The sequence below is a fragment of the Ptiloglossa arizonensis genome, chromosome 12 (genome assembly GCF_051014685.1).
Source record: "Ptiloglossa arizonensis isolate GNS036 chromosome 12, iyPtiAriz1_principal, whole genome shotgun sequence".
NCBI lineage: Eukaryota > Metazoa > Arthropoda > Insecta > Hymenoptera > Colletidae > Ptiloglossa > Ptiloglossa arizonensis.
Window position 1 is genome coordinate 12,392,989 of NC_135059.1, and position 18,377 is coordinate 12,411,365.

Consider the following 18,377-nt stretch of genomic DNA (forward strand, 5'->3'; position numbering starts at 1 on the left):
TTAGTTTTCAAATTCTGTAGCTTTTATATTTTTGTGATCTGTCTGTTTATATTTTTTCTGATCAGTCTCTTTCCTAATTCTTCTAAAAATATTTTTCTACTCCCGTGTAACGAATTCGTACTTTCCTACGTAATATATTTTGTGTACCATATTACAAATGCATTGTATGCAGCAATCTTTATAGAATGCATAAATAACGCAGTAACAATATTCTTTTAAAAAAAAAGCCAAGTAATAAAACAAAAATATAACGCGTGCAACAAAGACAATTGACGAAAATAACAAGAACGGTAAGAAGTAACAACAAACAAGATAATAGTGGCGAAAGATAGTAATGAAACAATGAAAAATGCACTTTTGAATAAAAATCCTGAATAACCGAACGTCTTCGTTCGTCAGAGTACTCCAAGAAACTGAAACGTATCACTGTTTTTCGTAACTCGCATCTTCCAAAATTAGCGGTATCGTACTTTGATATAAAGATCATCCTGCGTCATTTGTACAGATTGTCTCTGAAAAATATGCATAAACGGGCATCCTGTGATTCCTCGTAGAGAAACACGAAAAGAGCGCAGAATAATTTTTCTTCGTTCGGAGCTTGGTCTTTAAAAAAAAATCGAGTTTGAAAATTCTTTACGTACAATAAGGAGAACGACATTTAAACGATTCTTCGATCGAAACGATGAAATATCTTTGGTGAAAATTATTTTTTATGTTTTTCTCCGAATTCGTTAGCTCGTTAATGTTGCATAAACATTGTTTACAAACATGATAAACGATATCTGTTCGCTCGCGTTGATATTTCTTTTGACGGCCACAAATTTCAGGAACACGTTGCGCTTTCCTATATGACGAGATGAATTCTCCTGTCACTTGTTAGCGAAAGATTCGAACCGCGCTCGAAGCCCCGAACTTAATTAAAGTTAAAGTGTAGTGACGCGTCGATGAGAAACGCGACGATTACCGATCCAAGTTAAGAACTTTACTTAATTTTACTTGGACTTTTACTTAGTCCACCGATAGATTTCGGTATATCGAGATGTTTCTCGTACGTGTCTTGGGAAAAACGTATTTTAGAAGGTAGCAGTGGAAGGTTTGACGAATTTAGACAGTAAAACGGGGAGAGTAACGATGTGTCTAAAGTCGACTTCAAAATGCAGATCGCTTTATTCTTTATTCTGAATTTGTGCTTAGGGAGTACTACTTGTGCTATGGTGTCGTTCTTACACGACTTGAGAAACTTTTGTTTTCTATTTACACCAAGTACGTGTAATACCTTGGTTGCCTGCGAAGAACAGAAACGAAACAAAATCGGACTTGTAGCCTTAAAAAGTAAATAGAACGAAATTACAAAGTAAATACTCTGAAAAAATTGATAAATATTGTGCGTCATCGTTTACTCGAGGTTATTAAAGCCAAGGGTTATCGAACCTCCTTTTAATTAATTAAAAATTTATTATTTTTTATGTTGTATATCGGGAGAATGTTTATCGTCAACTTAATTTCCGTTACAATGAAATACAAGAATACGTTATTTTTCTCTTTGTTTTATTTCTTGTTTATGTTTACTCATTGCGCGTACTGTCTCTCTTATTGTCGTGACGATGAAATAAATTGTTCTCGTTTCTAATCCGCACAGTATTTACATTCATTACAGATTTTTTCACCATAAATTTCCTGAAAAATCCAACCTTCGACTTAAATACCGACGCGACTGTACGTCTCTCGTGCGAATCATTTTTTCGTCATAAGTGCGTATGTATAAAGCGATAATTTTTAAGCTCGATTTCCTCGAAGACCGAATCCCAGAACGAAAAGAAATTATTCCGAATTTCTTTTGTATTTTTTCACGGGGAACCATTCGATGCCCGGCTGTACACATCTTTCAGGAACACCATGTATAGGTGCACAACTAATTTTGTTACGATTACGGTGAGGGTGGTAAGGTCATTTTAAGAGCATATTCGTTAATGTCGTTGAGCGTTATAGCGATTACGTGTTTAGGATGTAAACAGCCTAACCAATTTCAATGACCTTGTAGTGTGTCGAAAGCGTTTCGTAGATTCGCAAGTGTTGCAAAGCGAAAAATAATGGTCGTCCACTCTTAGTTTTCTAAATATTATTACCGAAAACCAGATTCCAAGTACGAAACCACGCTTCCGTAAACACGAGGTTGAAATAATTTTATCAATATACGTAAAGCTCTCGATTAATAGAACAAACGGTCATCAAGATTCTACCAATCGAATACCTACTCCGAATTGCATTGCAATAGTGCACTGCTACAGATCAAACTCAGGCTCGATCAAACGTAACCGTTACCTTTCACTTTGAAACACTCGTGCAACTTTTTTCAGTCGTAATTATTATGTTCAATGTTACAATAATTATTATTAGTATCGACCTTACCGATTTCAATGGTTTGCGAATGTGTTGAAGGAAATGTTCATTCATAACTTAGAACAGTGGTGTCGAGCACGCGGCCCTAAGTGCTCACGTTTCTGAAATTTGATCCGAAAGTCAATTCGATCGAGGCGAAATTGTGGACTGAAATGAATCGCAAAGTGAAAACGATAAAACGTCGCGAAAAACTTAGAAATGATACGAAAGTTTCAAGAAGGTACATCAACGCTAGAATTACCAAACACTTTGATCTGTTTCGAAATTCATTTGAAAATTATTCGATTATTAACGTTGCGTTTGCCTACAATACTCGTGGACAATTATCGAAATGGGCAACTAATGGTACTCGTAAATTAATTTACGCATCTAACTTCGAAAATACCTATGTAGTTCGAACTTTTGGAAGAGTTACTTTCATCGATTTTTAATTGCTAAATCATAATATTGGACCACAATGCAACGCGACGAACACATAGACGAACAAAGTATTTAACAATTTTCAACGATTGATTGACAAGAATTTTTCCGATATTAATAAGTCCTTCTACTTAGAAATGTTTACGTTACAGCGATAATGTAAACCTTCTCTTTCCTTCAGTTCTCTCTTTCTCTCTCTCTCTCTCTCTCTGTCACGTAAGGCAAGATATTTTAATAAGTGCTACCGATTAGGAACAAAAGAAAAAAAAGTTTGAATCATTGGGCAACAGATGCAAAGAAAGTGATATACGAGAAGCGAGGATCGATACGATATCTTAGGATAGAAATGATCGATTTCTGCTCATTTGTTTCGTAACGCGAGTTTCTTAAAGTACGAAACACATTGCAATATTATACAAAGATCTAAATTTGTCGAATGCATATATATATATATATATATATATATATATATATATATATATATATATATATATATATATGTGTGTATACATTTTTTGATTTTTGTCAATCGCTTGTCCCACTGTGTCACAGATCGAACAATGATTCGATGACGATTCTACTAAATTTTGATACAATCTTTCAATCGGAAACGCGAAGACGAGCGGGAAAGTATGAACAATGCGGTGCTATCGTGGTGGCAAGTGGACGATAATGGTTTAACTTATTTTCGTGCTCTTACGTATTGTGTAAGAGCTTTCGTAGCAGTGATCAACTCGTCTTCCGCGTTTAAATAGTTACGTGTACCCTATGCGCGTATGTGTCGCAAAAGTCCGGAGTAACCGACTGTTCCACGGAACGTCACCGGAGTAGTTACGCTCTAACCTATCATTTCTGTATACGTGTATTTTAAATGTATTCGCATATCGTGCACGGACGCGGTTATATCGCGTGCCCGCAAACACAGACTTGTTCGCTGATGACTTGCTAGTTTTTCGTTCTCATCGTGACGATGTACTGTCGCATCAAGGCTCAGCATAACGTTGTACACTCTCCGGCAGTGTAACACGTTCGTTGCTGTCGGGCGACCGTGTCCCCGCGTATTTTTCCAAATTCGATCAACGTGAATATTCAAACCACCGGTTGTGCGCCAAGAAACATCTCACCAAGGTTTACCCTCGAACAGCTCCGATCGTTTCCACGTACTTCATCCCGAAGAGAATGGACTTACCGGTAAGAATAAGGGGGTTGAATTAAACGATACACAGGTAGTAAATTAATTTCTACCGGCGAGAAAACTGTCGATCTAAGAACGGTGCGTGTTACGTGCCAAGTTGTGTTCTATTGCTCTCTACAAGTGGAAACATTCAACGATTAGTAAAGGAGTCGCTCGACCCTTGGTGCGCGCTAAAAGAAACCTGTTACGATTTCAGAGACTGTTTTCAATCATTTAACGTATCGAATAAGTTGTATTCGTGGAATCGTACCTATCTCTCGTTTAGGGTTGTTTCCGAGTTTCTTGGAAACTAACTCGGTACAATTGATTCCAATCGATTATTCACAGCTAACGTTCAATGCTTGACGCGCAATCTGACTGGTTTCTCTGTAAACAATGACTCACGAATCAATTCCATTGTTTTTGAATGAAAAACTTATTCCGGAGTGGAATCCGCATATTATGGAATACCATACGTGTAATTTACGAAAATTACCGTTTCCTCGTACTTATACCACTTATATAATACTGGATCGACCAAAAGGTCTTTGCAGTTTTGTACGATACGCGATGGTTTTGATCGATACGAGTAATCAGTTTTCTGTTTCCTTCTTGGCGAGTCGATTTTTCAATTATTTTAAGCGATCGTGTTCTAAAAAATGACAAGAAACGTTGAATCGTAAGGTACTCATTCTGGTCACAATGTTGTACGAATGTCAACGTGTGTTGTATCATTTTTTTACTCGTCGACGAAAGGATTTTATTTTCGAGCATTTTGCGACTGTGACACTCGACGAAAATTCGATATTTTACGATCACGTTATTCGAAAACAATAATGACACGCCACGTAGGAGGCATACGAGACACACGAAGAACTATTTATTAATCAAAACCATCGATTATATTATCCACTGACAGCTACGATACAGAATAAACGAATAACTTCAACGAAAATTCCCGCAAAGCATCAATGGAGAAGGAATTCTCTTCCTACAGGATAAAATATACTATGATAATTTGACAACGATGAAATAAAACTTAAGGAATCGAATTGAGACATTTTTAATCGGTCGCCATATTTCTCGGAGCCTAGTATTCTGATTATCATTTATTTGCATCGTTACAAAATCATTTGCACGTGAAAATGTCTTAATGTCACGTAGACGTCATAAACGTCTGCTATAAGTGTATTTGGACTTAAATTTGTATAAATTTGTAATTAAAAGACGACGTAGATTAACAAACATTAATATCCAACGAAGGAAATAATATAGTTAATGAAGTCACGATTATTTTTAAATAAACGTAGTTTCATTTTCCATCGAATGAAACGCGAGAACTTTTCGTTTAACCCATATATACCCATGGTGTACGTATAACCAATGGTGAAGGAATGGCGTTACTGTAGAACCGGTTTATGAAATTTTCTTGAAAATCTTTGCGAAATCTCGATTAATTTCGTCCCTTTAACGTGACATGTTGCTGTAAAAATAAGATCATTCACATTTATTACGAATTACAAGACTGAAAATAAATTAATAACTTTATTCGAAATTTATCCTATTCCCCTAAAATATGTAGGAATTGGTTGGACATTATTATTACCAAACAAAATAAAATTTTATCTCGATTTACCTAGTATTATACGAAAGTAAGGTCTATTCTTTTTTGTTAATATATTCACGTTGCTCTGTAATAACAACAATAACAGCGGCGCTGCGATACGCTTTTATTTGAACTTAAACAATATGAAATCGTTAACTCGTTTGCTTAAATTGTTTTAAACGAGTGCGTTACAATTAGATTTTAAGCAAACACAACGAAAGAGACGAGTTAACAATTATAATGGAAATCATGACCATATATAAAATTTTCATACCGACGCAATTACAAATAATTATTGCGTTCGCGTCGACAATTATCAGAATTGCGTGCAGTTAATATCAGTGTCTGGTGGTGACTTTTGGTGATTTCTCTTATCTCGTGTAATGATTATGTTACATCTAATTACATACGTCAATTCGTGTATAAAGTAATTATTTCTGTTTATACCGTACTTATAATAATCATAAAAAGAACAACATGGCAAAGGGTGGAGTCTTAACAACTAAATTAGAACAAATTTTACATTCAGTTCCGATCCCCGAATTGAAAACCACTTTGAACATTCAATAATACTTAATTTCTTCTTCGATTCGAACACCTTTATTTTTCTTTCGCTGCCTCTTAAATGGAACGCTATATTTGTATGTTTATCGTACGATGTCAGTTGTCAAGACAAAAACAACGATCCAAACGCACGAGAATCAATTATTTATCGAAGAAAATATAGCGTTCTATTCTATATTGACATCGATAATGTTCAATGGTTAAAAATCTATATTGATAGCGTAGAGTGATATGGAACTGAAAATGAGGATATGATAAAAGATCGGTGAAAAGATGAGATTATCAGACTTTGATCGATTTTTTTTTCTTTTGCAAGTAAATTGACAATAGTTGCTAAAACACCGAGTGTCTATAATTTTTTATTTTTTACAAAACAACCTTAGGCGTGCATCGATCGGTTGTCCAACAGATTATGCAAATCTTTTAACCGTCATAGTATTTGCACAAGGTAACCCCACAAGGTGTACGTAGTCCTATTGACCAGGAGCTGATTTCTCGCGAGCTGGCAAATCGAAAGTGTACACGAATAAGGCTTAAATTATTTCTACTCGTTCTTGGATTTGTAAAAAATTGATAAGGCCACGATACGAATATCGGTCTGTCTGTCGGTCTCTCAATGTTTATTGAAAATGTTACCACCTCGATTCATCTTAACGAGTCACTCGAAACGTAGAACACGATTTTTTCGTGTTCATTTTTAAGAACTGTAATCTTGTAATTATAATACCGTAACAGGATACACGAATTCGAAACTTATTATTGGTCGAGTGCAATCGTACCTAACAGATTCGCAATCACCGATTGTTTGGAAATTGAACATTTTACGCAAAATTATTTTATTTTACTCGAACGGGCAAAGATAAACATCAACAAAGATTTCTCGTATACTGAAAACTTGATTGTTGAGAAATACGACGAACTGAAAATATAATACACGTAACCTGGATAACAATATTGTCCAATGGAATTCGATATGTCCACTCTTAGGATTGGAACACTGCTTGCAACGACATATTGCAACGCATTCTTGACGCAAGGACCGTTTCAACGTAATCCATCGGATTGCACTCCATGGATTTACCGAGTTACGAAAAATGGATCTATCGTCGCACTCGCGTCGTGTTTCGCTTTACGGGGTTACAGAGAATTGTTGAAAAGTCTGCCAGGCGTATAGAAGTACCACCACAACCTCTAAAATCGTACCGACACGTTACACACACTCGATTGAGTTTTGTGTTCCCTTGTCCTAAGAAAAAAAGGTGTACTTTGTTCGTGGTGTAAAGTCCATCCCAAACCATAACGAATTGTAGAGTTTCAATGACAATGACGAATGGCCCATTCGCCTCTATTGAGCAGCTTCTGTCGAGTTGACGATTGCGTGACTGCTCAGTTGTAAACATATTTTATCTACGAAAACGTTCAAAATTATCTACAGTCTGTCCAAAAAGAACACGATCGACAAATTGTTTAGTTGGAAGTAATTACCAGAAAAATTCGATGTTTATCGAACAGTTCGACCTATGTACTCTATGACTCGTTACAAAAATGTTTCGGTTTGGTACCTAACATATTGGTAAGAAAACATTTTTATTCGCGGGTGTTGTACACGCTGAGCGTTTCAAATTTTCACTTGAATTTAAACATTCGAATTTAAACTATCGCGCGAAGTCGCCGCAAAGTATAGAAATCGAAGGGCTTTGTTAACGCGTGGTTGAAGCATTTTAAATATTCAAAAATGGTGAATGATCGTCGCCAGAACGCGGCACAAAACAGTAGACGACGAATAAAGAAGACAGATTGATGGCCGAGAGATTTTCTTTCGTTCCTTGATTGTCTTGCGCGTCGATAAATGGACGTAATTAAAAGGAAAATGTGCAGATACATCCTGCGAAATTATTCGGAGACGATTAATTCATAATAACGTCAAAATTCCACGGTATTATCGCAAAATCGTTATTGTCGTAAAATATTGAAAAACAGAGTGCTCGGATATGTTCGATAAATGTCGTTCCCTCGGACGAATCCTCATTTTTCACACGGTCTTCGGTTCGCCGTACCTGGTCATCATTTCTCCAAAGGAGAACTTCGTTCTCGAAACGAGAATGGGTAATTTAAACGCAGAAAGGACGATCAAAATTGATAAAGGAACTCTTTTGGCATCTACGAGACAAGTAGTTCGAAAGTGAACATTGATATTGAACACTGCAAGGATTCCGTCGCTGTAAACGACGGAAAGTTGAAAAACGCGTAGAACGGATACGATCGAACAGAGACGAAGGAAAACGTGTGTGAAATATTAAACAATTATCTCGACGGGCAAGGAGATATTATGGAAATCTTTACCTCAGGAATATGCAATTAAATTAATCGACATCGTTCGCTCGTGTTCCGAGACAATACCGGACAATAATGGTGTTTGAATCGGCTATTGACATAAAAGCGTTATAGTAATAGGTAAGAAGAATACGCACGATAATTTCCACGTTATTACAACGTACGGTTATTAAATTATGCCAGTTACGATCTCGTCTCGAACGAACCGTACTTTCTTCCGAAGTAGTTCAAGCTTCTGTTTGGTTAATCATCGCATCGATGTGTGTCGCTTGTATCGGAGTCTCGAGCAATTTCTTTTTGATAAGTTAGCCGTTTCTGGACGCGTTGACGATGCGTTTTCTTTCTCTTTTTGCGCGATCGCCTTCATGGCCAATCTCGTTGAATCGTTTGATCGTGTTCGAGACGAGTCACCTTGACACACCAAGCGCTCGAACGATTTTATACCGACGTTTCCCTTCTACAAATGACGTGTAATGTTTTTACATCTTTCTTCTTCTTTTTTCCTTTGTTGATATTCCATGGAAGGACTATTAGACAAGATAAATTCGTAGAAGAAAACAAAAGAATATACTTCGGTACAAGCAGGATCAAAGTGCGACCAGAGCCAATGCGTACGTTACGTTATAGTTGTCCCCAGATATCGAACATTAACGTTGTTATTGCGCAACTCTAACATTGATTAATCTTTTCGCTAGGAAAATCATCAACCATTTTAGTACCACATCTCGCAGAGACATTCTTTGTAATACGATTGCGGCGAATTAATGTCTCAAGAGCTAGTTGAAATTAGCATGCCTTCGAAGGCGTGATATTGTGCAGATGTAGGATAATACGATGATATATATATAATATATGATGAATATTGGTAATATCTGATGAATATTGGTATCTTAAGTCGATCGTGTGTTACAATAATTTTTCAATAAAAACTGTACCACCGGTTTTTAAACCATTCGTTGAAAATTTTCGCGTTTCGAGCGCTATATAGTACGTCGGATCTACGATACGGTGACTTTGCCTCCATTTTATATATTTCAGAAAAAATTTCAGAAATCCGTTATTATTCTACGGTTGTTGTGTCCTGTTGATGTAAATATAGTATTAAATAGTATTGAAAAACAGGGTGTCCGAATGTTTATAAGAGCGTGATCGAGTCACAGATTATTAGATTATTTAATCAAATCTAGCGTGTGTTTCCTTTTCAGTTTCCTGGATAGAAGGAAGTAACGGTCCTTTGCCAAGGAGTTTTTCTTTTTTGATCTTGTATCGATGAGCACTCTAAAGCATCGTGTAACTTCCTTTTTAACGATTGAAATCTCTGGAATTTTCCTTATATCGCTGTTTCTGATATAATAGGTAATAAACACTGATGTATAATATCCTTTTCGTGCTTTAAAATTTTATGCACCCTTGTTATCAATATTCTAAATCGTTTTCTTTTTTCTTTCGTTCTAAACTTTCCGATCTACCATTGTTAAATGTAAAATATGAGATACTATTATCTATTTTCCGGGCGAAGAGAAATTTAAGTATTAGAAATCTCCTTGGATGCAAAATATTTTGTGTTTTTGTGATAAATTATGCACATAGACTGATATTTCTTAGATAATGAACAACTTTCCCATCTACCATTGTTAAATGTAAAATATGAGATACTATTATCTATTTTCCAGACGAAGAGGAACTAATTGTACGATGAATATGATATTCTCTGTTACGTTTAAATTATTGTCATTCCGACTTTCTTTTTGCTTATACTAGCTTTAACTTGAGAAACCATCGCACATCACATTTTCGAGTATTAATAAAAATTTTTTAGTCGCACACTCGAGTAATTTGTGGAAGAATATTGAAACAGGCATGTCTGTAACTTATTCCAATTCTGGTAAGCACATGTGTTTTGCTTTCATAATTTTATCATAATTGGATAAAACATCGTGTTTTCGTCTCAGCAATTAATTTCCAAGTCTAGTATATCTATTCTTTTCTAAAGGCGTAGGTCCAAGAACAATGACTTCTTCAAGGAGTATATTGTGATTTAATCTGTGATTTAGTCTTTATTATACTTTGTAAGTTTTCACCTCGTAATACAATGGGTGATCAAATTATTATAAACACTTTGAAACTACTACTTATTTGACGTTTGGTCAAGAATGGAATTGAAAATGCTTTCTCAGTCAATTAATGTTTATTGCATGTGAATGCAAAGGGCGGTATGACCTAAAAAAAAAATATATATATATATATATGTATATTATTTGTTATTAAGAAAACTTTAAAATAGTTCTAAAATGTTATCATAAATATAGCAATAATTTTTTTCAAAACCCAAATCATCGTTTTAAGGTCATTTTCAATTCCATTCTCGATCAAGTTTCGAATAAGTAGTAGTTACAAAATGTTCACAATAATTTGATCACCCACTATATGTATTTCCTGAACAATCGTGAAGAGACTTTACTGGTCTGCTTCTGTGGTCTGATGTTAAAGTTCGTTAAAAAAAAATAAATCGTACGATAATATGTCTGCTTATCGAAAGTTATTTACGATCGAGAATAGTTAGTTTCCAGCATGTCTTTGTGGAAGTCAGAGTTGTTTTTCCTTTCTGAAAATAGTTGTATAAAATACCTGTTATTGGCAAAAGCATGGAAGAAGAAATGTCAATTAGTAGAAAAAATATACAAAGGCGGAATAAAATTTGGCGAGTTTCACTATCATTACTGTCGTTTATCAGAAAATGAAACGTTATTTTACGAATATCACTTTCCCTATTCCTTATCCACTAACACACGGTTTTTATACTTATCTATCCATTTATTCCATGATATCCGTAGTTTATGTATTTCAAGAATCGATAATTTCGCGAAATGACTCGTTCTGTTACATACGCTGTATGCTATTTCAAACATTCTAGTTAACAAATGAAGCGATATCGCCTAGTACACATTGCCAATTTGGATATAGTCGTAAACCATCCCTTGTTTATTTTTTCTCATGTTTATCATAAACAGTTGATCGAAAGAATGCTACATAAGTTCCTAAGATTTGTGGCATATATCTTACGAACATCTCAAATCACGACACGGACCTACGTGCATAAACTAAATCTCAAGACCTTTTATCTCAACCGTTTGTTTTTACTTACGTTATATAAATCTCGGTTAATCCAATCGGATCCATTTAATCGCATAACACGCATAACTAACAAATATTGTTTAATTATTGACTTCTTTGGTATATCAATATCAATATTTTAATATCAATGGCACAAAATATTGTAATAAAACCCCTAATGGGTTTAACGAATGAAGGCACGAACGAATGGATGGTTGGATGGATAAATAAATAAATAAGCAAATAAATTAACTAATTAAATTATACATATTGCAATTAATTGCAATGTTTTTAAACCTTACGTAAAGTTGAAACTCGCATCAGTTTTGTTTAAACATTATTGTTAGAAACACCGTTAACATTTTACCCTGGATTATTAAACGCCATTTTATCGCCAATGTTTACCGCTGTTTCATTATCCTAGAATAACAGAAAACAAACAATATACGTAGTAACAACGTTCAATAGTTTGGTTTCAACATTTCCGTAGGCACAAAACAAATTTTGCCTTTAATTCCTATCGAACTTTTCTCAGGAATTATTGAAAAAAAATGTACTGTCTAATATTGCTGGCGACTTTTGTTATTTTTTCTCTTTTGTTTAAACTTCCAAATAAATTTTTATTTAAATACTCACCTGTGTAAACGTATATTTAAATAATATCCAAGTGCGCTCGTGCCGATATAAGTCAAATATTCTATTTTTCATTTTACAATCCGAGGTTTCGTTATTGAGATACAAGAATTAAACTTTTAACTCGCGTGAACGTCACGGACATGAATTTGTCGTGGTTGAGTGCGTTCATATGCGATTAACTGACTGAAATACATAGTAAGTAGAGCATACTTGAAATCGGACCGGTAAACCGACTCTCGATGACCTTGACTATGACTTTACATTATAAATCATTATATTCGTTTTAAAAGTCGTACCCGCACCTGTAATTTATCTACACGTGTTTGTTAATTTTTGAAATTTTAAGGTACCCGTACGTGTCCATAATTTTGCCGATTATTATTATATTTCCCATTTCAGTTGTTACTACAGCGTTACTTCGCTACCTGTCGCGATTTCTAATTCGTTAGCTTCACGTAGTTCTCCCCATCATTCAACTGTGTTTAATTCGCTTTTACTCTTTCTTAATTTTCAATTGTATCTTACTCGCTCCCATTGTTTCTCATTTTTGTATCCGACGTACCCGAAGGCAAGCTATCGTAAATCAACACAACGCTCAATTCCTGGAACACCTACCTACCCTTCAAGTTGTCACGGCTAGGAACCAAACCGCGATAACTTAAAGCGCAACACTGTATTTCGGTACGGCATATTGATTTTAATACCCACGCTTGTTTTCATGGTTTTAACTTGATAACAATAGAACAAATTAACCGAGAATATAACTAATGCAAAATAATAACAAATTTCCTTGTTTTTGTTGCAGACTGCAACCGCGGCACAACCTAAAGCAATAAGAATGGCAGGTTCTCCAGTGCTGGAGAACGAAAATAAGACCGAAGTTCTGGACGAACCACTTTTTAGTCCGCTCGACATCATACTTCTTAGTGCGCTTCTATTAGCTGCATTATGGTGGTTAATGCGTCGAAATAAACAAGAAGAATATACGGCCGTCGCAAAATCCTATTCCATTCAGTAAATACTGCATTTGAACAAATATTTTGAATATTGTTAAATCAAAAATCTTGTGTGTAGGATTTTAGTAGTATATTATTAATATCATAGTATTATTTAGGTTAATTTAATTAAACTGTTACGTTTTTGATTTGGATAGAACGGATATTGATAATTTTTTTGTTAAAGGCCAACGTTATTTCCTACGGTAACGCCGTCAGAAAATTCATTCATAAAAAAGTTGAAGACTTCAGGGAGAAGTCTAGTAGTATTTTATGGCAGTCAAACCGGAACTGCCGAAGAATTCGCGGGTCGTCTAGCTAAAGAGGGTATCCGATACAAAATGAAAGGCATGGTGGCTGATCCTGAAGAATGTGATATGGTATTAATTTACTTTCATAAAAATTAATTAATTTTTTTATGTTTATTCAATCAAAATCCTTTTTTTCTTATACCTATACTAAAATTGGATCAGATGAAATTACTTATTTTAATATAAATATTAACAATTTTTTCAAAATTAATCAATTTTGTTAGTGCTTCTTATTAGTATAATATAAACTGTAAACATAATCCTGTAGTGAAATTCAAGAAGAATATGTCTGGTATAAATGTGTGCGCATCAATTCAAGAAATTAGGTTTTGAAAAAAAAAACGCGTTTAAAGTTTTATTTATCAGTCCGCTACAACTGTTAGTTGTGCTCTTTAAACGGCTGTAACTTCGAAAATATTACGAATTCAAACAAATCCTGTTGCAGACATATTTTCAGCGACCTATGCTTTAAGGGAAAGCAATAAAAAAAAAAACAAATTAAATAATTCTATTATACCTATCTTATTGTAAGCTCCAAGGTACATGTAATGAAGTAAATCAAATGCATTTTTCATCTATTATTTGCCAGATATTTTCATCAATACCTACAGCAAATATCAAGCTTAGGTACTGTTAGGCACAACTTAATTAACAACAGAGATGTGTTTATATGTAATTGTTTTCAGTTATTTAGAATCATGCTATTATAATGTAAAAATGTCATTACGATTAGTGATAATGTGCATACTATTGCTACAATTATGGACATTTCAATAACTAAATAAATAAAAACTGTAATAACACAGCTCAAAAAATTGAAATTGTCACAGTTTAATAGAATTTTTCTTTGGTCTTTATTTCTACTTTTTCTTCATTATTAAAAATATAGTTCTGCACCCTCCGCAAAAGGTCCTTTTCAACACCATGAAAAAGTATTTGCACGCCCATTTTCTCATAATAACTTTCTACAATGAAATGATGTAAAAATTTGTACAACTCATTGAAACTAATAAGTCTTAATAAACATATGTTTCGAAGTTAACCATTTTGAAGATATTATATTTTATTTTATTGGAATAAACTTCAGTAGGATAACTAAGAAATTATGATGTTTCTACATTTCCTTGTATAATATTTATTGCTTTAAAATGTTATATTAATGTTTTCTTTTATAAAATAATATAACATAATCTACAATAATTATAATTTATTGTAACAGGAGGAGTTAATAAATCTTAAAACAATTCCAAATAGTTTGGCAGTATTCTGTTTAGCTACTTATGGAGAAGGTGATCCGACTGATAATGCTATGGAATTTGTTGATTGGTTGAAAAACGGTGACGCTGATCTCTCTGGATTAAATTATGCTGTATGTATTAGTTCTTTTTTCTGTGTTATACATGTTATCAATTTTTAAAGTATAAAAAATTCTATAAAAACTCAAGAACACATTCTGTCTATATTTTTGGTACAAGATATATTGATAAATTAGATTATACTTAAATATTTATAAAATAAGTGTTTTAACATTTATTGAAACATTATACTCAAGAATCATATCTTGAAAACTATAAATTATAATTCCGATAACCTATTTTCCATTCTTGAAAATTGTTTTGCTAAAGGTTACAATTATGTTATTTTGTCGAAATTTTATTAGAATATATAATACACAATCAAGGCTCATGATTAATTAATAATAAAAAAAAAATAACGTTCTAATTCATAATAATGTAGATTTCGACCACCATTTTCTCTAAATTGAAATAGTTTACAAAAATCATTAACTTGCTTTCCGAGACATCGGCATGATTTCGTATGCGTAAATTGTCATGCTATCATAACCTATATTATTATAAATGACATGATAATTGAACTCTATTTGATAAATAAAGTTTTATGATCTGTATTTTTATCGTATCTACATAACTTTAGTCATATAAATATTAAATATTATGTAAGCAATGTATAACAATCGGCGCACGTGTGGATCTATTAGCCATTAACATTTCTTATAAGCGTATTTTTTTAAATATAATTAAAAAATTGTCACTATAATTGCAATAAACAATAGTCAATTAACTTTATTAAATAATAAATTTAAAAATATTTTTGTTACGAACATGAAAAAATTCGATAAACTTTTACGTGTGATAATCAAATATTATAGGTATAATAGCGTTGCTCAACGACACTTTACAGCATTATTTTTGTTGCCAACATTTGAGGTATTTCTGACAATACTTTCTAAATTTCCTCCAAAATCTAATTGTAAGATTTTGATATGACTAATGTAGCAACCATTTTAAGTTTTCCTATTTGACAATTATTGAAATTTGATATAATAATTTTATCATTTGTATTTTTTTATTTATGTCTCATAAACTTACTTTTGTAAGCAAAAGAAATGGAATAATATAATAACAAAATACTGTAATTATAATCTGAAAATACATTATAATATTAATTCATATGTTATTATAAAAATAAGGGATTAAAACAATTTTCAATTCCATTTTAAATAAGAACATTATTGTTTTCTAAAATCTTTATTCTTTATGTAGTAGTTTTAGCATTGACTTATTTAATATATTGTGTTAAAAAATCAATTACATTAAACTGTCATGCTCATTTATTATTTTTAATGTTTTTCAATTTATTTTACAGGTATTTGGACTTGGAAATAAAACATATGAACATTACAATGAAGTAGCAATATATGTTGATCATAGATTGGAGCAACTTGGTGCTACTCGTGTTTTTGAACTAGGTTTAGGAGATGATGATGCTAAGTAAGTTTGTATAATTTCCAATGTATGAAATATGTGTTTTAAATGAATTAGTATATAAATTGAAAAATATATTAAACCTGTTTACTATTAAATTGGAACTAATACTAAAGTTAAGTCATGCAAATTACCATTAATTCATTATTAGATAAGAACTTCTATTTTTCATAGAGTTTTTTAATTCTTTTTAATGCTTTTTTATCATAAAATTTTGTATTGTAATAAAATAATCATTTATGACATTATTCTTAACATTAAACTGTTATATTCATTTGTTATTTATAATGTTGCCCATTACAATACAAAAAGTTCTCTTATTAAAATTATTTTTTTTAAATTTCACAATAGTATTACTGTTATTTATTGCAAATAGTTAAAAAATTGTGGATCCCTTATAATGTACATACATATGTGTAATAAAAATATTCATAATTATAGTATAGAAGATGATTTCATCACATGGAAAGACAAGTTTTGGCCAACCGTCTGTGACTTCTTTGGTATTGAAGGTGCAGGTGAAGATGTTAGCATTCGGCAATATAAACTTACTGAGCACATTGATTTACCAATTGAACGCATCTACACCGGTGAAATAGCTCGCCTTCATTCGTTTAAAAATCAGAGAGCGTATGTTATTATAATATTTCACAAATATATATGTAACCAAAAACACTATATTTACCAAAATATTCATATAAATTTGACTTATTCTGCAGACCATTTGATGCAAAGAACCCTTACTTAGCTCCAGTTGTAGTCAATCATGAACTTCATGGTCCAGCATCAGAAAGATCATGTATGCACATAAAATTTGATATAGAAGGATCAAAAATGCGTTATGAAGCTGGGGATCATTTGGCAGTATATCCTGTAAATAACACAGAATTAGTAAACAAAATTGGAGAACGATGTGGCGTGGATTTAGATACTGTATTTACTCTTACAAATACGGATGGTAAATTTAGAAATAAGTTTAGTATTAAGTTGTTAAGTGGTATCAATATTTTTAATGTACCATTTTGCACATTACAGAGGAATCTACGAAGAAACATCCATTTCCATGTCCATGTTCATACAGAACTGCTCTAACTCATTACTTGGATATTACTAGCAATCCACGTACTCATATTCTAAAGGAATTAATGGAATATTGTGGTGATTCAAAAGATAAAGAGAAGTTAAAATTAATGGCATCAACTTGTGTGGAAGGCAAAGCTGCTTATCAACAATGGATAGTTCAAGAAAATAGAAATATTGTACACATTTTAGAAGATATTCCTAGTTTAAAACCAGCTTTGGATCATTTATGTGAACTTTTACCAAGATTGCAATGTCGTTATTACTCAATTTCCTCATCTCCTAAGGTAAAATAATACAATTCTACTGTCATACTGTAACTCAAAACAAAGCCTTGTATAGTAGTAATTGAAAAACACTTAACCTGAGTTAAATTGTGAACTTTTGACACTCACGAAGAAAGTATTGCAACAGCATTATGTCCCTTTCACAAAACTATAAAATATTTGTAAGCAACATCTTTTTATAATTTCTACAAAACATATGATTAATAATATTTAAATATTTCTATTCTTAATTATTTAGCTTTATCCACTGTCAATTGATATTACTGCAGTTGTGGTAGAATACATAACTCCTACGGGTAGAATTAATAGAGGTGTAACTACTAGCTGGTTAAAGGAGAAGCACCCATCAGATCCACCATGTTATATTCCTATTTTTGTGCGGAAATCTCAATTCCGTTTACCAACTCGAATGTCAACTCCCATTATTATGGTTGGACCGGGTACTGGTATAGCACCATTTAGAGCATTTATACAAGAACGTGATTTTGCTAGAAAAGAAGGTAATCTATAAATTTAATAAATATTATGTAATCTCATTTATTAAAACTGATAAAAATTTTAATGTTTAATACTTCATTAATGGTGGATAAAATGTTAAATAAATTAATTATTAAAATTGAATATTGCTTATAGGATAAATAAAACTTAATAGTTCGCGTAAATCAATTTA

The 18,377-nt window shown here is 32.8% G+C and overlaps 1 protein-coding gene across 5 annotated transcripts in view; it reads left to right on the forward strand.

The window, feature by feature from the left end:
- Cpr (Cytochrome P450 reductase) overlaps positions 1–18,377 on the forward strand; it is a 29,005-nt gene that overhangs the window by 8,769 nt on the left and 1,859 nt on the right. For 2 of the 5 annotated variants that reach the window (XM_076324843.1, XM_076324842.1), the window contains exons 2-9: positions 13,054–13,262; positions 13,431–13,623; positions 14,774–14,923; positions 16,222–16,346; positions 16,782–16,970; positions 17,060–17,298; positions 17,376–17,707; positions 17,946–18,207. In XM_076324843.1, the coding sequence (XP_076180958.1) occupies positions 13,087–13,262; positions 13,431–13,623; positions 14,774–14,923; positions 16,222–16,346; positions 16,782–16,970; positions 17,060–17,298; positions 17,376–17,707; positions 17,946–18,207 (1,666 nt within the window). In that variant the 5' untranslated portion in view covers positions 13,054–13,086. Of the gene's footprint in view, positions 1–3,635; positions 4,012–9,830; positions 9,855–12,816; positions 12,930–13,053; positions 13,263–13,430; positions 13,624–14,773; positions 14,924–16,221; positions 16,347–16,781; positions 16,971–17,059; positions 17,299–17,375; positions 17,708–17,945; positions 18,208–18,377 lie in introns of those variants that run through there. The other 3 variants (XM_076324841.1, XM_076324845.1, XM_076324844.1) reach the window with 3 other exon arrangements.